This window comes from Physcomitrium patens, chromosome 21 (genome assembly GCF_059467195.1).
Source record: "Physcomitrium patens ecotype Gransden chromosome 21, ASM5946719v1, whole genome shotgun sequence".
In the NCBI taxonomy this organism is placed as follows: Eukaryota; Viridiplantae; Streptophyta; class Bryopsida; order Funariales; family Funariaceae; genus Physcomitrium; species Physcomitrium patens.
This window is the reverse complement of record NC_143430.1, coordinates 803,015-823,964: the sequence shown is the minus strand read 5'-3', so window position 1 is coordinate 823,964 and position 20,950 is coordinate 803,015. Positions and strand designations below refer to the sequence as shown.

General features: G+C 40.8%; 1 protein-coding gene across 3 annotated transcripts; it reads right to left on the bottom strand.

Annotated features, from left to right (window-relative positions):
• Window positions 1–1,597: 1,597 nt before the first annotated feature.
• LOC112274435 (uncharacterized) lies at window positions 1,598–10,236 on the bottom strand. 3 transcript variants are annotated; one of them, XM_090245643.1, is made up of 10 exons: window positions 7,507–10,236; window positions 6,835–7,352; window positions 4,561–6,177; window positions 4,099–4,444; window positions 3,744–3,855; window positions 3,283–3,547; window positions 3,044–3,163; window positions 2,820–2,936; window positions 2,458–2,691; window positions 1,598–2,249 (listed from the first exon to the last, which is right to left on the bottom strand). In XM_090245643.1, exons 2-10 carry the CDS (start codon window positions 6,889–6,891, stop codon window positions 2,097–2,099), a joined length of 3,021 nt encoding a protein of 1,006 aa, XP_090101769.1. In that variant the 5' UTR covers window positions 6,892–7,352; window positions 7,507–10,236; the 3' UTR covers window positions 1,598–2,096. The 3 variants fall into 3 exon arrangements, with proteins under 3 accessions (XP_090101769.1, XP_024359710.1, XP_090101770.1); XM_024503942.3 differs by having other exon boundaries at window positions 6,835–7,245; XM_090245644.1 differs by having other exon boundaries at window positions 6,835–7,004.
• Between the last annotated feature and the right edge of the window lie 10,714 nt (window positions 10,237–20,950).

Here is a 20,950-nt window from a genome sequence, read left to right as displayed (position 1 = left end):
AACAGCCTGCTTAGTGCTAAGAAAAAACAAATAATCACACGAACAAACAAACCAACAAACATAATCTCTACTATCCTAAATTACAGACGGATATGAGAAAAGTCACCCATCCTAGTCTTGTGGAACTACCTACCCATATGGGTAAAACGCAGTATTCCTTGGATTATTACTTAGTTGTTTATTTATTTTGGAACGTCAGAGAGTCAATGCCTCCTTGCTAAGTTTTACCTTTACGTTGGATATTTCACATGCCTTGGCCTTTTCAAGGCCTTCCTCGGGCAAAAATAGTTATATTCGGTTGACTCTCCATCCGTGCCTTCCCCACATAAAGTCAGCTCTAAGTATGGCGAACACAATATGCCTCACTGTATGGATTCTGCAGAGGAATCTATACGACACGGCTTTGACAAGCCGCACACACCCACGATTTGCAGGAATGTAATCCCCTTGCCTAAGGCACCCCTCCCTCCCTCCAGCTGCAGCCCACAAGATTTTCCTCGAACATACCATGAAATTGTGTATGCCGCTGTGGTTCGAACAAATGGAGCCAGGGTGTTAACCCGGGGTAGGGCGCGGGGAGGTCCCCGTATTCAGGGTCGAAGCAGTTGCTGAACGGGCAATCTGTGCGAGGGTGATCGAAGAAGAAAGACAGAATAAACAAATGAAAATCCTTGTTACAGTGAACTATGGTGTTTCCTCGACTCAAGGGATTTTTGTATCCTCTCGAGGATCCAGCTTCCCCCCCATTGTCACCCTGTCAAATTGTCACTTGAATCGGGTGCAAATCCATCCTGTTGTCGATGATGGCACTGTGAACGTGGCCGACAATGTGGGGTTGGGTGGCGCAATGGTGTGCCATGCTAGGAGAGGTGCACACTGAGAAATCCTTGACACAATCCTGGTAGCTCCGTAATCTTGCCGTAGTATCTGGACTACGCGAAAAAAAATGGGTCTCGCAAAGATAGAGAGCACTTCGTGTCCTTCGAGGTTGTGAGGATCGATAGTTCGGGTGAGACCATTGGAAGATTGCTGGCCAGGAGTGTGGGCTTCTGAAAGGGGCCACTGCATCATTTCCTGCCGCAGTTCCGGTGGATTGCACAGCTTCACCAAGAGACGGTTAATGTCCAGCTCTTAATGAATGGATATTTAGTACTGATGTGACAAATTTCTGTATTTAAGTTGCCAGCCGACCTGGATTTAAGGTAACGTTGGAGGATTTGGGTTTACGACATTTGCAGATACGGTGTGCAGTGTTTGATTTCATTACTGTTCGAAACAGTAGATCCTCAGCATACCGAGGCTGACGCTCATTTCAAGATTATCAATTGAAGATGGGTATGCATCGACGGTGAATCCAATCAATCCCAACTTTCCGAACAGCAGCACTTGCGAAGGAAACCGCAGGGCAGTCAGATGTGCACAAGATGTTAGCTGTCTGAAGCTTCCACCTGAAGATCACATATCCTCATTCACCAGATCGAGTTGTAACAAAAACATAAGTTGAAGAGCAAGTACAGGAGGCAATGCTGACTGGAGACGTGCCCGGAAGATTGAATTGGAATCATGAACATCCGCATTTTAACGTGACAGAATGCACTTTCTAGCAATGAACATCGTAGTTTTTATTAATACCAGAAATAAAATTTATTGTGGCCAATGGCTACAACTCTGCTCCAGGTTCCCCGCCAAATTTTTATCAAGAATCTCTAGTCTCGCACTACATATCAGCCCCAATCTCTCTGCCGTATTCACACTCACGTAATTTACAGACGGGGCGTAAACGGTATCTCTGCGCAAAGAAGAGAAGGAGAAAAAGAAAAAAGAAAACAGAGAAAAAAACAGGAACTAATCTCTAGTAGAATGGAGAATGAAGGATAGTCACCCTCCCAATCAGGGCCATCCTCCATTCAGATACAAACACCATGCCTGCGACATTACTACTTTTAGCTGTGGATTTCGAGAAATCACTGAGAGAAGAAATCTGCTGGGAGTTTCTATAAATAAGACGAAACAAACCCAAAATATTGCCTCCATGATACAAGCCTTGGGAGACAAGGAAGTGGATATCTTTGACATTGTTACGGTTTTCATTTTTATTAATCTTCTAATTCCTGTTTGAGTTGATCATTGCGGCGAGTCATGTATTGGGCCAGGGCTGGATCGTGCTTTGCAAGTACACGAGGGTCCTCAGAAAAACATACAAAATATGCAGCCACCGCACTCTCTGAGACAACCATTGTCAAGTATGTCTGCGAAAGCAAGAACAAATGACACCGTTACAGCAGATGCTTCTTGGAAAACCATGATCAGGAAAAGAAAAGAAAAAAAGTTCTCCTACTGCTAAACAAAAGCTAAGTCTTAGGTAATTATCACTTTTTTGTGCACCAAGAACATGAAACTCACTCCAGTAAATACTAAATTTTCAATATTACGTCAGTCGGTACTGAAGGGACTCACCACAAAGAAACCGAGGAGAAACGAGACAATAGAGACACCAACAGTGAGATTACGGTGTGTTGCAAAAGTCCAACAGCCACCAACTAGAGCTGTCACAACTCCTCCAATTATGCAACCAGTCAAGAGCACTGCGCCGCTTAAATCGTCATTGACTAGCAACATGGTTTCTTGTTCCTTGAACAGGATCCACGTCTCCTTTGCCGACCTCACAAAACTCTTCCCATGCAAACCCACCTGAAAACCATGTACATCCAAAGTAAACATCGTTTGATTGGTACATGGCACGACACTAGAAGAATATCCAATCAACGTCAGCATGTCTGCAAGGGTGACATGAAGTTGGAGACTAATATGCCGCATACCCCCACGAAAGCCCATTTGTTGAAATGTTTGATGAAAAACTCCAGTACTCCAAGGAAACAATTCACGCATGAGAACAAGAACTCGTTTGCGCCTTGCTCATTAGCCAAGCGCTTCGCCTGCAAAGAGACACCATGACTTTCAAAATCCTGTACGGAATGAGAGGAATTTCGTTTGCTACTTGCTGCATCAAACGTTGAGAGTGTGCAGGCAGGAAATTACTTACAATGGCATGAAGAGTGGTCACTGGAGTCACAAATATTGATCCGAGGCAGACGCTTCCGAAAGAAAGAGTCCATGCCCGTTGGTATGATCTCAACACTGGGAGATGTGGCATGTTGCCCATCTGCAAATAAAAGGAGTGGCTCTCAATAATTAATTCTCGAAGATACGACACAACCAAGCACTTAATATGTCGACTTCGAGCACATTATTTTGACCATGAGTAAGTGATCAGCTATTCACCTCGTAGTAGTAAGTGCCTATAACACTTGCAACAGTGACGTTGACGGTGTTGCGAAGAACCTCCATGGACCATGCTAGACTAATAACCAGCAAAGCAACATAGTATCCGCCATGTTGGAAGCTCAACGCTCCGGATACCCCGAATATCCATATGGCAAGCCAAAACATTGCCAAGAACACTGTCCACATTGAGATTACGTAAAGACTTTTGTATTCGTGCACGGTCAAGAGTGCTCTTCTGAGCATGATTCCTGCAAACTCCATCCTGTTGGGGCCACAATTCGAACAAATATTAGCTGAGAAATCATTCAATTCTAAAGTCCTAATTTATTTCTGCACAGAGCATCCAAATCAAACGCCAAGTTTAGCTGTCAAGTCAATTCTTCTATCCTGAATACATTCCTCTACGACTTGTGACCAAAAACAACACAACGGCATAAGTTGATGTTTGCGAGGATTACCGGTGCCTGACGAGGTGCACATAAAGTCCCTGGAAAAGTGCAAATGCCACGAAAAGGAGACCAATAAGGCCTTTGGCGGTTCCTGTGGAAAGTAGTATGATTCCCAACAGTCCTGTAGCATTCACCGAGTTAGCAAAATTCTGCGAGACTTAATACAAGCAGCAGAATACTTCACTAAAGTTTGCACATCAGAATTCTCACATGTAACAAGGTTGCTCGTTACGTATATTTCCAGCTACCAGCGGTCTAGACTCACGAAACTACGATTGATGAACAGCAAAACGCTTTCAAGTTCATATTCCAGGAAAAAACTAACAGGACAGCAGAAACACAGAGCTTGTTAATCGATTCATACCAGTGGACACAGCACCTAAACACAGGCAGATCTTGATCATGGGCAGCGGATGCGCACGGATGAGCGATTGCCAGATAAATGCAAACCACCATCCTGCGCCTGTTGCAGCGGCAAGCTGTGGCGCCCAATGTTTGATATTGTAAAGACTCTCTGAGTTTAGGGGCGTAGGTGAAGGAGCTAGAGCATATGCACGGAGCAGTTCTTCATTTTGGTTCGATTTTATCAGTCCTCTCACTCCGAGGTATATGCACACACCAACCACAGCCCAGAAATGCAAGAAGAAGAGGAACGCTGCCCAGTAGTCTTTGCAAGCTTGGAAGTGCCTCTTCTTCACATGTCCATGATCCTGCAAACACGTTTCCTCGTGTGTTGGTTTCAAAAGCGACAAAGCAAGCTGCAACCGTTCAGGTAATTAATTGAATACATGACGTATCTACAATAACCTTAGTACAGAGAACTGACCGTGACTTGACCGTAGTAAGCGTCTTGATGCAACGGAGGAGGTCCACCTTCCATTGGGTAAGGAACAGCGCCTTCTACTCCCCGGCTTTCGAGATCCATATGTGGAGGATACCCATCAGGATATTCATCGTGGTGATGATGCATGGGCGAACGCCCCTCAGGCTCGTAAGGCATGGGAGGCACAAACTGAGGCACTACGTCAGGAGGCCGATGCTCATGGGGGATGTCACGAGAGGTTTCTACCTGAGGCTGAGGAGCAGCGTCAGGTTCATACGGCATCGGAGGAAATTGGGGACCGACATCATCAGCGGGAGGATGGGGTGGTGAAATCGCCCTTTCCGTCGCGAATTCCTGTGGAGGGCATGCAACCACTGGTGCCGGGGGATAGATAACTACTGGTGGTGGTGGTGACGCAGGTCGTTTCGGTGACTCTGGCAGGTTTAAATGTTGCTCAGGTTCGTAAGGGAGAGGAGGTTGGAATCCTGCATCACTGGGAACCTCGGCAGATACATGCCTTTGCTCGACTTCAGGAGGGGGTGTAAGGACAACCTCAGGAAGAGGTCTATGCTCAACTTCAGGAGGAGGCCTGTGCTCAACTTCAGGAGGAGGAGGAGGTCTGTGCTCAACTTCAGGAGGTCTTTGACCGTAGTGAGGCTCAGGCCTTCTATCAATATCATGAGGTCTATGGTCATGTCCATGAAGAGATCTATTGTCAAAATCTGAAGGAGGATATCTTCTATCAAATTCTGGAGGAGGCCTTCTATCAAATTCTGGAGGGGGAGATCTTCTATCAAACTCGGGAGGAGGTCTTCTATCAAATTCTGGAGGGGGAGGTCTTCTATCAAACTCGGGAGGAGGTCTTCTATCAAATTCTGGAGGGGGAGGTCTTCTATCAAATTCCGGAGGGAAAGGTCTTCTATCATATTCTGAAGGAGGATATCTGCTATCAAAGTCTGCAGGAGGATGTCTCCTATCAAAGTCCGGAGGAGGAGGCCTTCTATCAAATTCTGAAGGAGGATACCTTCTATCAAAGTCTGCTGAAGGATGTCTCCTATCAAAGTCTGGAGGAGGAGGCCTTCTGTCAAAGTCTACAGGTCTACTACGCTCATGCTGAGGTTGATGGCCCAGATCAAATTCTGAGGGAGGTCCTCGATCGAATTTTGGAGGAGATCCTTGGTCATAGTAAGGTCGAGACCTGCTGTCAAATTCTGGAGGTCGGGGGGCGTATTGAGATTGAGGTCTGCGCTCATGATCGAAGTCATGAGATGGCCTTCGGTCGTAGTCCGATTGAGGGAAGTCATGTAGTGGTCGTCTCAGATCATATTCAGAGTCGTGGCCCGAATCGAAACTCCTGTGTGATGGTACTCTTCCATAATCAGGATCTTGAGATGGTCCAAAGTCGAATAGAGGTCCTCCCAGAATGTCATCAGGAGTGAAGGTTGTAGAAGTCAGAGTCCTTGGGTACACTTCATGTGGTACACCGCGGGGGTATTCTTCACGAACGGGGAAGGGTTGATAATCTGGGGCTGTTCTGAACGAGGGAGGTTGCCAATATGGGTCGTTTGACGGCGGTGCTCGTCCCAATGTGAACTCTGGGCCATCATGGCCTTGCGAAACCTACAGGTTTTGAAACAGAGACTCTCAATGAGCGTTGAGGATGGACACAAACACCAATGCGCCATGTAAGATTATCACAGCAACATGTAAGGAACAAATCATCACTATTCTTGACCAACTTGTGTAAATGCTCAAGGCAAACTTTCTCGATTCTGGAGCACGTATCAAACGTACAGAGTCTCCAAATTCATTCCAACTTTCTGTCTCTTTAAGAAATGTACAGACAATGCAAGCATCTGTGAAATTGAGCGGTGTTCTCGTAAATTGAGCACACCCATGATCTCAGCTCACGCTCGCACTCTCATCTAATACCCTTGTCACTTCTAGTCCGATGTCCTTGCTGACTTGGGTTTAAGAAACTAAGAAATGCCACTCACGTAAATCGAATCACACAACCAAGATTGCGGCGCAAACTCCAGCTCATAAACAGGACTCAGCGAAGAAGAAAATAGCTAAGAAATTGGGCTTCAGGAGTGTGACATGTTGGATCGGATTGATCAAGCACAGAGTCCTGCTAGTCTTAAAAATCATGTGGCAATGTTTGCAAAAGTCTGGCTGTGTTCCCGAATGTAGCTTCAAGTTAGACCTACCCTCGTTACCCGAAGTATCTAAATTTCAAGGAAATTCATCAACAAAGCCAGAGTAATAGTTACTTACGTATTCGTCGCGAGGGGCGTAGGGACGCAAGCGCTCATGCTCGTTGTAATACGCCATAGCCGCGTCCTGGCTCTAAATCTCTAGTATCCGCAACCTTGGATCAAAAATTAAGAGAAATGTCCTCTGTTTCAGAATCCAATATGGAGGCACCTCCACGGTACACCATAGTCCTGCTCGATGCACGATTCAGCACCTGAGAACTGCTGCTTCTGGACATTTCTCAACTTCCTAACTTACATGCAATCGCCACTCCAGTCAATTTGCACAGATTTCAAATGGCAGCGGCGCACTCGCGTATTCCAGTAGATAGCACCATGACCCCTTCCGACTGCTCAAAAAACTCAAGGATGTACCGGGCTCGTTTTAGATTATTCGCTAACCTCAACCAATGCCCAGGAAAATCTGCTGAGCCTGTAAAGATTGCTCGGAGTTAAGTCAGAAAACTCTGAAAACAAGCTCCCTTTCACAACCTCTCATTCTATGTTCTGCCCAATCACTGCACCCCGGCGCAGCTTTGACTGTGAAGAGGCAAGACAATATTGACATCAAAAGTCTATTCTTCATTTCGCAAGGATTGGATCTTGTATAGACACAACTCGCCAATGACTAAGATCGGTAAAAAGACGACACGACGGCAAAATGTGAAAATGCGAATCAAGCGCCGGCACCTACCTCATTACCGTAAAATTCATCGCAGCAGCAAACCTCGTCTTCAATAGCAATTTTGACAAATTAAATGTGCCTGGCTCACAAGCGCAGGGAAAAAAACCACTAAACAGGGGAGATATAATTTGCAACACAAGTTTGACGCATTTCGTCGTGATTAAACTTCAGAGATCGGACATGGTTCTAGATAGGTGACCAAAGTGTGGGAATCCGGCAGCCTTGATTAATGCGAATGATGACTGGTGAAGAGGCGATGACCTGGTCGTCCTCCAAAGCGGGAGAAAGAGCCAAAATAAGTTGCCGTTGGGCAGCCGACCAAGAGGAGCCTCAAGCCTGGCACAAACTCCAGCGACTGCTCAGATAGACACCAATCCCGTGAGTCAACATACGACATCCGGGGCTTTTGCAATTGTAATTGCACCCTGCGAATACTTTACTTCCACACACTTCTTACAATTGCGAAAGTCTGTTCAGACGAAACCTGCACGTTCCTTCCACCACCCAATCAGGTATGCAGGGCACCGTAACCTTGTCGGATTTTACCAGCGGCGACAAGCTGACGCACGCTTGGAGCTCCACGACCCCCGAAGCCAAATCCGACTTGGGTCTCGAGATGCCGCCGCGATTTTGCTTGATTAGCAGCGCAAATCACCTCGGTTGCCTACCTGCTTCAGTGATTACCACCACTGATTCCCAACAATTTTGTACCTTCCCAGAGTTGCCTTGCGGGCAGAGAACGTGGTTGGGCGCATGCCAAATTGGGTGCCATAAGCGATGTGTGCAGATTTGAGGGGTGAAGAATAATCAGAATGCGCAGTAATGTGAGTTCAGGACACAGCGGATGTGTGAGTGGACCAACTCACCACCTGCTGAAGTATCCAGAATTGGCACTATGCTTGCGATGCCCTCATGTCTTGTCAACGAGATTAACCCTCGTCCTGAGCCTAAACTGCCGCTTCATTACTATCCGCGACCTTAACGGTAACGTCTTCACTGTCCTGGCTTCACCTGGGTCTCTAATCACGGAGATTTGCGGCTCTTTGATGCAGCTGCTGCTAATGTCGTAGTGCAGTAAAAACATTATTAAGCTGCCCGAGGACTTACGCACAAACATAATTATCCATTTCAAAAAACCAAGCAAAGGTGTGTTATTTTGTTACACAGATGAGTCCCTAATATGTAGCTTCATCTACACGACTCCTGGTTCAATTTCTTTTATATTTTTTCTTTGCAAACATGGCTCACCTTTACCGAGAAATTGTTGGGAAAATTCTCGAAAATGTATTTTCAAAGCTGAAACATGAAAAAAAGCAACTACCATTCATTGTATAGGCTCCGTGGAGCTTTCTGTACCATATTTTCTAAGATGCTCCTTGTTAGATTAGCTTTTCTAGACCAAAAAACAAGTTCAGAATATTGTCACTTCAAAAAAAAAAAAAAAAAAAAAAAAAAAACTCCATTGAATTTATACTTAAATGAACACACATGACCAAACAAACAAACAAACTAACAAGCAACTAACAACAACAATTGGCATACAAAGTTGTAGAAAGGGTGGGCTCTGGATCACCAGCTTGTGTGGGGAAGAGGATCATCAACAGTGTTGCCTGCAGGAACACTAAACACTTGGTTATAATAATTCAGTTTTACTTTTCTCAAGCACAAGCACATATGCTTTTGAGGCAGTCTCCTCGTTGGATGCGATGAAAGAGGGAGGAGTGAGCGTGGGTGGGTTTATTTGTGGACCCATCAGCGGCGACTTGTCAGAGGAGGCTAAGGCACAGTTCTCCAGAAATTCTGTGCTATCTCATGATGCACAGCCCTCCAGCTTCATCAGGTGGCCACGGCTTCCGAAATGCATTCACCGCGTAAGCGATGCACCACTCCATCGGTGCTCACAGCGAAGCAGAGCTGGCGCAAGCAAGATGAGGGGGAGCTTGGGTATGGGGATGTGCTGCTGGAGCAGCGAAGAGAGCCGCAGCATCAAAAGTGTTAGAGTTACGCAGCAGTTGCTCCTGTTTTCGATCAGGACAAGCAGCAGAGGCTACCTGTGACTGTCCCTCAAAGGGTTAGCTGGAATTTTCAACCGTGGCTTGGAACATGTGACACCCTTGGCTGCCACCATGATCTGTACCTTGGCTCCAATGCTTTTTACAGCCTTTCTCCAATTACCAAGTCATGCTTGACTGGGCAGCTCACCTCCCCTTCCTTGACAAATGGCTGTGAGCAGTTGGGGCCCGGAGCGTGCCATGCCTTGACGGTTTCAAAAGTCTTGCAGTCGCTCAGCTTGGTTGACATAGCCAAGCTTTAGTGTAGATGTTCTGTCCCTAAGCTGGTGTGCAACGAATGGACATGAAACAGAGCGAACGAGAGAGAATACACACTCCCTTCGGCATCTATCAACCTCATCCCCGGTGAGCAGCCTCACCAGACCTAGCAGTACAGTATTCGTGTTGCACCTGGACTCTGCAAAAGATGTGTGAAGATGGAGAACGACGTTGACAGCATGAGAATCTTAGCTTTATGTGTTCTTTCTTCCCCCTCCCGAAGATTGAATGGTTGCTCGCAGTGCCAACCAAGATGGCATGATCCGTGTCAGCCGTTCCTTCTCATGAGTGAGCAGAAGAGTGATTTGTGATTATTAAGATAACTTTTTTAATTAATTTTTCTGTTTGTCACTTGGCTTAAACAGCATGTGCCCACATTATCAGTTTTAATTTGGCCTCGACACAATTGCAAGAAAACGAAAAAAAGTTCAAATCCGATCTTAATCCTTGGTTGTTGTTATGTTGCAGTAAAGATTCAGTTCGTGCAACAGCTGTAATATTTTGTTTTGTTTTTGGGTTTTTGGGGGGTTTTTTTGTTGTGTGTGTTTTTTCTTCAGAATTTTTTTTGGAGTTTCTTTATGAGGAATTTTATGTTGAAAGCAGTGACGAAGAGATACAATGGAGACTGCATGTGATGCTCATCTGTTTTTACGAGTATCTAACATCCATTCGCATCCTATCCAGGAGAAAGAGTTGCCGAGGCTCTGAAGGATAACATGAACAACATAACCCAGGCCCGCAAACAACAAATATATTTCAGAATTCTGATGGGCTTTTAGTGCCATTTCGTCAAATTGTTTTGTGTGTTTGCCATTATTCCGAATCCAAAGCTGACAGCAGTCTCAGTGTGTGGAAGCAACATCTTATCCAGCCTCAGTGACAATGATTCTAGTTGCCAGAAACTCGAACACCTGTAAGCAGATACAGTAAAACTTTTGCACCAACTTGTTTTTTAATGCATTAACTTTCAAGTAGTGCCTGGAGAAATGAATTTATGCCACATTTCAAAATGTCTGTTCCCCATAGACAATTCGCACAGGTTTGACAGCCTGGCTTGCACTCAATTGCAATGGCAGAAAGGTTATCAATCACAAACTTATGACAACAGATGTAATCTGTCACTGACATATATGACCCACTTGAGACAACATCAATACAGTAGATTTCCCTCTGCAGGCGTGCAAATGCAACTCAACGAAGATAGACAGGCATGGACGTTTCCAGTACACCCATTCGAATCTCATGCAAGTTAGGACGCTTTTTTTTCTTTCCTGTCACTCAACCCATGTGACGAGTCTTCCTCGTGTTTGTTTGGAAAAAGCACAAATAATGTTCATTCCAGGTGCACAGAACCACCAGAGAAGGATTGCACTACATTCTGTTTCTGGGTGTCTTTAAAACTTTAGTCTTTTCTCAAGTGTGCAAGCATGTGTTACCAAGGATCACAAAGGTTTCTAAACTTTATAAGCATGTGTATAGACGTTCAACTGCAGCTGTCAGAATCCGAGTTTAAATTAAACACACTAACACTCTGGGGTATGCGGACACCGGCGAGCTGTAGGATCTGACAAGATTCCAGCTGATTTCACAGGGCAGTGCCTGCACAGCGTTACTAAACATCCGTCCGCTGCTTCATACTGGTCATCAGTAATCAAATTTCGGCTGACAAAGTTTGTGGAATGCAGGCGGAACAGGCAAGATGAAAAACCCAACAACTGGAAAGTCCAAACCCCCACTCTTGTAAGTCAAGACGGTCAAATAAAAATCTGTACCTGAAGGCCAGATTGCTACGAATTCTCTCATGTAACGATGCAACAAAAGCACAAACAGAGACTGAAAAATATTGAGTTTCTCCCTCCAAGCTGGGCTCGCTTAGTACTAGTTTCAGAGGAAAGTAGAGTTTCGAATGATGTGAAGGAATTGTGGTGCTTCGTTGTCCATATTTGCAAGAAAAATTGACTGCGATTTTATGCGACCACAGTCCGGTGACTAAATGTGTCCGATTGTAGGCTAAATGTGCAACAGCCTGGGCCACACTACATTCGTGTGTGTTTCCTTGAGTATTATGAGAGTTGCGTCAGAAATGCTGAACTTCAAGCACAATATTTAAATGAGAGAAATTCAAATACTTACAATACAACGTGATCGCAATTGTGCCCTGAATGGAGTGGCGCCGCAGCCTCCATCATTAGTGCTAGGTACGGAGGCTTGAAGCCGCGGTTTCTAAGGCGTGGCTTGGCCAGGATCTCAACGTGCACTTACAATAGTTAATCACCGGAAATTTCGCACAACAGTGACAGAGAGCTTCGAGACGATAGTGGAGAAATGACCCAGATGAGGGTTCACAGATGGTAGAGACTGGATTGGTGGACTTCCTGTCCGACTCTTCAAGCGTCAGTAAACAGATATGATGAAATCATGCAGAATTGCTCGACAAAAGGAATTTTCCGAAGGGAAGATAAGGAGGCAGGACGTAATTGTTAAGTAAGCCTTCTGCTGCCTGCTCTGACAGCTCTCGTTGTTCTAGTAGCAAGTTGCTTCTTCCGCTAGTTCAAAATTTGATTAGAAATACCTCTAAAAATAGCAAACGAAGAAGCACGTCCAGTTGATAGATTGAAGAGTGAAACAGCGGAAACAGTGGAGAGCATCTTGATTCCCTTTCTGAGGCTCAGATTGTACAGTCGCTAGAAACCACCACCAGGTGGTGGCAGGTGCAATATGATGCCACAACGCAGTATACTTTCACAGGTGTACGTCCTAGTAAATTAACTGGAACAAGTGACTGCCACATGCATTTATCGTGCAATTATTGTAGTGAAACATCTATGCAATAATGCGCATCCTAGACATAGATACGTTTGAGGATTCAGCGAACCCCTCGACGATCAACGGCGTGGCAGTAGTTCAAGACTGCAATCTTGTACTTCAGGCCCAGTATTCATCTGGCTTGACGTCCTATATATGTCCTACGCTTTATTGAATGCAGCTCCCTTTTCTTAGTTATTTTTGGCTTGCATGGTTTCTCAGTTTCTCAATTCTAACGAGGTGCTTTGAGGGTCATGGCGTAGGGATATTGACAATGGTTAGATCTAACGGTCCAGGGTGCGGTGCTATCCTCTCATGCTGTATATCAGCTGGATGAGGTGATTACCAGAAAGAATGTGCTGCGACTAAAGGAGCAGGTGTTCACAATAATAAGAAGGCTTAATGGAATTGAAACCAGACGCCGTTGCTGGAACGGGGACGCACGCGTCGGTGGAGAGACTCGCGTTGGGGTGTTTCAAGGTGAGGCGGAATCTGCGAGAAGAGCTCCATATCATTGCCCAGGATCAGATCCTATAATGGCAAGAAGGGCTGAAACACGAATTATCGACTTGTTTGCGCATCAGCAAGTGGGGAAGGCAGTCGTGTTGGGAGCTCATGTGGCGCTGGTTGTTTCAGCACAGGCCGTCGGTACAGTTGATCAGCAAGAGCCAAATTGAGCTCCGTCCGAGAAGAAATCCTGTGGTGTCAAGAGGAACGACGCATGCATGCTCGTGCATGCCACATCGTTGCGCAACAGTGCCCATGTTGCGGTCGCTGCTGAAGCTGGTGCTGGTGTGGCGGAGGCAGCTGGCTACTGCCTTTTGCTTATATGCGCCACCTTCAGCTTTCAAATCGATTTGTCTGAAGCTCCATCGCATCCTGCCATTGCCGTCGGAATCACTATTTCACACTTCATTCTTTTGCATCTAATTGGCTGACATATGTTTTAATGACCTTGAAGCTATAGGCTTCTTTCATAGTATCAAAGCTCCGGCTTAGTTGGACTGTGAGAATCACCATTTGTAGTCTCTAGTACAACTACTCTATACTATAATAGGATCAATATTAATTTTTGAAGAAAAAGGCCACAAGCAAGCCATAAGTTCTTTCAACAACAATACAAAGTACACAATACTATGCATCATGAAAAGATTCCATGATCCTTACAAGTGCTCGACACACTTGAAATCTAGGTACAAAGCAAACAATAACCCTTGTAGAATTCATCAAATCAATAACTTTTTTAGTACCAATAAAATTAGTATGATGACTATAGATAAGTATTTGATTAAAAAAAAAAAAAAAAAAAAAAAAAACAATAGATTTCTTAAAGATGTAAGTGTCCCTCTGCCAAAACTTATTATAGATTGGTATATAATGAAGAATTTGTCAAAAAAATATGATACAAAACAAATGATACTATGAAATAAACTACTATGCTAAGTAGAATTAATAATGCAACTACTTAATAAAGAAATGTCTTGGAAGATACAAATAACTAAAGAGAAGAAAATGAATACATTCCTTGCATTTTGAAATGGCCCTAAGAGATTCAACCTATGTAAAAATCCATTAACATCTCATTACAAATTTAGATTGTACATTAGACTCCAATATCAAGTTGAAGTAACTATTGTACTATTGATGCTGGAGTCTATTATATGAAGATACTTCAACAATGGTATCCATCATCATCTGAAGGACATGAATAAAAACAAGAAGAACCTTAAAATACTATTGTGTAACTCAAGAAGAATAAATATTCACTTCAAAAGTAGTATAGTATTAAGACTAGAATGACTATTGTCAAAGACAAGAAGAATATAGACTCTTAAAATTATACTAAAAACAAGAAAGGCATTGATAAGAGTGAAGAAGACTTCACTCTTGCCTCCATATATACTATCTAACTATGAACTACATGACAATATTCTATAGGACCTCCAATAGGTGTCCAAATTACAAGACACATGTTTAACTTGCGAGGCAAGTTTTTTATATGTATGCCATATAATTAGCTTGTTCTACAAGCTACCAACATATATAATACATGGCTAACTTATTGACCAAGTTCTAACTTACAAACACATATAAAATCAAAACTATATCTATAAAGCTTTTAAGAAGTCTGTCTAAAAAATATTATAAAATTAATCTAATTTTACCTACTTCTATCTAATCATATAAGTAATTATTGGAATAAACATATATATATTTGTGACATCTCATTCATGAGGATACCAAGGCATAAATACATCTCTCTACCAAAACAACTTTGTCACCTATTTTTGTAGTCACATTTTAGACAAACCTAAGGTAAGTAGAATTAAAGACAACATCAAATCCTTGATGAAAAAACTAAAGCTTGTAGAATTATAATTCTAGACTGAACGTCAATTCCAACCATTCAAGAACCATGTCAATAGTATCAAAGAATTCTTCAATGACAATCAAACCATCAACTTCTATGATAATAAAAAAATAATATTATTAAACATGATCTCTCAACTTTTTCCATATTGGAAGCTTGCTTTACCAAAATTAATTTTTTCAAAAGTGATTACATTGTAGATTTGCAATATCTTGATTGAGCAGCCTCATACCACATTACTAGACAAAAATTAGTTTTTTTCTTCATTACAACTTGGCACAACAATTACATCAATCAAAGGTTATAGCTATGATGTAATTGGTATTGAGTAAGTATTCATTCAATTCCCTTTTAGAAATATATAAATATTATATCATATTCTTTATTTATTAGACATTCAAAAAAACCTACTTTTTATTATCTTCTTGATAAAAAAAAAATGGATGTATATTAGAATTCATGCAACATACATATGTAATTTGTGGTTGATTAGAAACACTATTGCATAAGCATTGCAACAAGATCACAATGGCTTCTATAAATTATATGGCATTACTATTGTTCAAAAATCAAAATTTTTATCTTGTTCTACAACTCATTATTATTTATTTTTACTATAGCATTGTCTTTTGGATTATATTTACTACCATAGTATGTGCAAAATAATGGAACATAGAGCCATCAATAACCTTTTAAACAAAATTATTAATAATGATATGTATAAAATTTTCCTTTAAAAAAAACAAACTTAAACCTAGGTACTAAACAACAAATTTCATAGATATCCAATATCTTAGAATTGATTCATATCAATATTATAAGATCCTTTGAAGTTAAAATATTAAGCATCATATGCTACTTTCTTGTATTTATAGATGAATTCTTTAAATATATATTTGTATTTATTTTTTCAAAAAAATAATTATTTTTTAAAATTCCAAATCTTTTATCAAACCATGTAGAATTAAATCCAAAAAAACCTTTGAACATTCAGATCTAATAATGGTAGAAAATTCTTCTTTGATAAATTTAAAAAATATTGCACTATACATAAAATCTATTGAAAGCTCTTCTAACCATTTACACCATATCAAAATGTTGTGGCAGAAAAAAGAAACTAAATCCTCAAAACAGTAACGAAGTATCTTCTATACAACTATAATCTTTTGGATTTTTTTATAGATTAAAGTAATACAAGCTATATATATCTTTATAAACCTTTGATCTTCAAAACATTACTTCAATAAGATACCTTTCAAATTGTTAACTAAGATCAAATTAAACTTTTCTAAACTTTGTGTTTTTGGCATCTTAGTTTTTATTGTTCATATATCTCTTGCTTATAGAAAATTGATTTGCGGTCAAAGCAATGCATTTATCTTAGTCTAGATTCTCATTTCAAAGAATTTGGTGTTATAATCTATAAAGTAGTGTATATTTGTCTCTAAAGATGTTTGTTTCTTACTCATCTGAAAATAGTCATCATAATCTTACTCTAACTATTGAACTTAACACATTCTTTGATGTTTTTGATGTCTCTTACAGTTCTAATCTAGTCCCTTCTATGCTTATACTAAAACTGCCAATTACATTGTCGGCTACATTGTTAGAGCCTACAATTTTGAATTATTTTCAAAATCTAAAATTATCTACTATATTACCATCACTTTGATTACAAATACAACAACCAATTTCTTCAAATGATCAAATTAGTTTGCTTCCTGCTATTGCATCACATTAATTAACCTACTTATGATATCTTTTGAAGTACAATAATAATTTCATCAATATCAATCTTATTAAATTTTTCTTAAGTGCTATAGAAGAAGGTACCAAATTGATTTTTAAAAAAAATCTGCCAATAATATTTGTTGGATTTATACAATAGACTCCAAATATTCTTCAATATTAGCCAACAATACTTTATCACTTATTTTACTACCTCCAGATTATAAATCAATTAGTACCAAGTAGGTATTCAAAATCAAATCCAATATTTATAGTAAACCACCTTATAAATAGGCCCAATTCAATGCTTATAGCTTTTGATAAATACACGAGATCAATTTTCAAAAAATATATGTTCATACAAACTACCAGGAGTTAATTTAAACAATAACTCCTTTAGTTGTTTATTGGAACTAGACTATCCTTTACATAGATGTCATCACAATATTTTTGAATAGTCACTTGCTAGAAGATGTTTACATGTTGCAACCTCCAAGCTATGTTCTCCTAAGGAAAAAATATCACATCTATAAACTTGAGCAATCTCTTTATGAATTGCCTCAAAGTCCATAAACTTGGTACAATAGAATTGATATTGATTTATAGAACTAGAATTTAATAAAAACCATAGTTGATTCTAATGTTTACTATCTATGCCATGCTTTTACACTTGCAATAATCATCTTTTATATAGATGATGTTTATATTATATGATCAACAACCCCATTCATCTCGCAATTGAAACAACTTTTATTAAAATAATACCAAATGACAAATGTGGGCTCCCTTTGCAAGTTTTTTGGTATCAAATTTTTATAAACAAATTCTGGCACAATGCTTCATTAGGCTATATATGTTTCTTCTCTTCTTATAAAGTATCATAATTTAGTCAAATATCCAAATTATATATTATTACCTAAAATATTGTATTTTTAAATAAGAACCAATAGCCTACTAGTAGAACCGCAACTATATTAAATGTTAATGAAGGAACTCAACTATCTAACTAAAGCTAGATTAGACATCAGATTTGCAATTTCTTTACTCAATTGGCTCATGCACAAATCACAACTTTATTTTGATGCTAGCCTTATTGTCCTTGTCTATCTATATTATTATCCAATACTTGATCTTTGATATCCAAAGAAAGAAGAAGCTACTATCTATTGCTATTCTAATATTGATTATATTGACAATCTCAATACTTGCACATTTGTAAGTGCATTTTTCTTCTTTATTGATTGCTCCCCTATCTTGTAAAGTAATAAGAAATAGAAGATCATTTTTTATTCTTAATATAAAGCCTAATAACATACACTTGCCAAAACTATATACAAAGATGTGTGGATCCACAATCTTATCTATGAACTTAACTTTGGTGATGACAAACTAACAACCATATGGTGTGATAATTAAGTTCTATTAAAATTTCTAAGAATCTAATATTTCATAACTACACCAAACATTTTAAAGTTGATCTTTGCTTTATTTTCCAAAAAATAGAAGATGGTACAATCATATGTGAGTTCATATCTTCTATGGATCATCTTATTAATATCTTGACTAAAGCTTTTGGTAAGAAAAAATTCAAGCATTACGAAAGTGCACTTAATCTATGCAACTATTTCAACACCAACTCTTATACACTATATCTCCAAGCCTAGGCTTTCTTCTTTACATATTCTTCCACCTTTCATCTTAACTTAAATTTTTTATATTGTATTCTATTAAATCCTTTCATCTCTCTCTTATATGACACCTATGTTGTATAAATATCAACATGTTTGCCAACATAAACAACATAGTACCACTTTGGAGCCAAAAACTTTAATTCTTTGTGCGTTTTTGTGGATTTTGCTTCTAGCTTATAAAAGAAAAATCCTATTTTATCAACTCTAACCAATAGCTATTAGTCCATTAGTTCCTCCCTTCTAAGAATTTGACCTTCTAAAAAACTAATTGATTTGGTCAAGACATAATGAGCACTTCTAAACACTAACCTCAATGTTATGAAAAATAGTTGGATCTATCCAAGCATACACACAAAACTTCATTTGTATAGTAAAACCTTCCTTTAGCTTCTTCATCTTGAATCCACTCGAGTATCCTCACCATTGAATATTCCTGCACCTCTTGTTGCATCCTTGGCAATGCTATGACTTATGAAACCAATCATTGCAACCAAGGGGGAGTGTTGGCAGTTGCCCTTGTTAGGATTCCATTTGTTGTGCTAGTAACACTTGCACAACTTAAACCTGTACTGTTCCCTTAATTGAATTACTATCATTCCCTCCAGTCTGGCCGCTATAGGCTTCCTTCAACACTAGCTGCGGCCCTGAAATAATGATTTAATAAAAAAAAATTAGTGTAAACCACAGCTTTGCACAGCAGTGAGGGTTCAGCATTGAATCATATTCGAGCCTATGTAGATCACCATTAGCTTATGGGAGGTCGTAACAGACGGATCAATCAGCAAAGGCTGTGCGTGCAAGTTATACTCATGGACTACATGTGACTGAAGAAGAAGACGAAGAAAGAAAGAAAACGAAACAAGTTGCTATTGCAATAACAAGCAAAATTCAGCTCATGAATTTAAGATTCATATTAGACAATTGTTGTTGTTGAGAAGCTCTGGGTGGATGGACGCGGCACATGCGAATGGTGCCCATTGTTGAGCGTTCAACAGCAAGTGCTGAGAAGGGTGAGAAGCACCTCTTACATCACGATTTTCCACGAGTCCCAATGTGGGTGCCGCTGCAGCACCTAGACCATTACTCTCACTTCCTTCTAACTAATCTTGTACACAATCCTTTTAAGAACAATGAATTCTCCTCCCCAGTGGAAGCTTCACCCAGCACGAATTTCATTCCATAGGAACAAGGTTGATCTGATCGATAAAACTCGCTCTCTTACTACGTAGGTCTTCAGGGACCACTTTCATTAGCCAATATGCCAGCTCACGGAGGTATTGCAATGCACCGAAGATTTCACCAACATTGTGTTGCAGATGTTTCAATGCATATGAGCACGCGCTCATTTCTACACCGCACCGATCTGCTGAATCCCATATCTCACCAAGGAACCATGATTCTACAACAATGAAGTTTCCATAGGTGTCGTGATCATACACACTCCCAATTAACCAGCTGGTTCTGCAAGTCTTCATACTTGCTTCTTTACACCCTACCTACCTCCTGCAGCCTGTGATCACTTGACTCCCCAAGTTTGCAACTTAATTGGCACCAACATACTGAACCCTCCATAACAAAACCCGCCTAATTCCGAAAGCATTCCTGGGAATCATGTTTACCAATTTGTCAGAGTATGCACGTCGTTCGGGATGGCCAAGCGTAGAGGAATTTGAATTTGTCGTATACGCTAATCCTCAGTATGTCCATTTCCGATTTATTCTGTTTGTAATTTACACTATTCCACTAATTCCGGCCTGTGCCCATGACTCTCATCTATTCTATATATATGTACGCGAGTGAGACATTTAAGCTTACTGGTGTGAGGGATGTCAAACAAAACAGTTATGGTCAGTCGGTACAGGTGGAGACGGTGTAATAAATTCAGAGGAATTCGCCACAGAGAATCGAATACTTCCAATTTCGACACTAAAATTCGTGACTGAATTTTTGCATGTTTCCGTGCTGCTTTACGTAAGCATATTTTGCACCAGTTAGAGAGTTGAGAAGCCAAGTCATGTAAGAAACATCGCGCAATCTTCGAAGCAATGCGACGAGTAGCTTGACTTGGAATTTCAGTCACGCATACAATGTCATTCACAGAACTGCAATTGAGAGGGTCATCGTAGGACCCCATGTTGAGAAGATAAGTGATTGCTGAGGTAGACGTGGATCACCGCCTTTATCACCACCTCCAATTGCTCCTTACTTTCCTGATTGTTTGACCCTTCACGGTTCGTCATACAAATCCATTTGCCAAAGTGCAAATAGCAGTAGCAAGTCTCAATATACTTCGCTGCCTGCAAAATTCTGAAGAAATGACTGCAACCCAGTACTCACAATTTGTCCTGCGGAATCTTGGCACCGACATTTCATCGCTTCTGGCAGGATAATCCTGTGAATTCGCAGCGACGCATTAGGCAGCGCAGGTAGACACACCAACGAATAGCTGAAGTGCATTAAAGTAAAAGATAGGACTCGGAAAGTAGCCCTGAGCTCCTAAAAGAAAGAAATCGCAGAAAGCACCATGG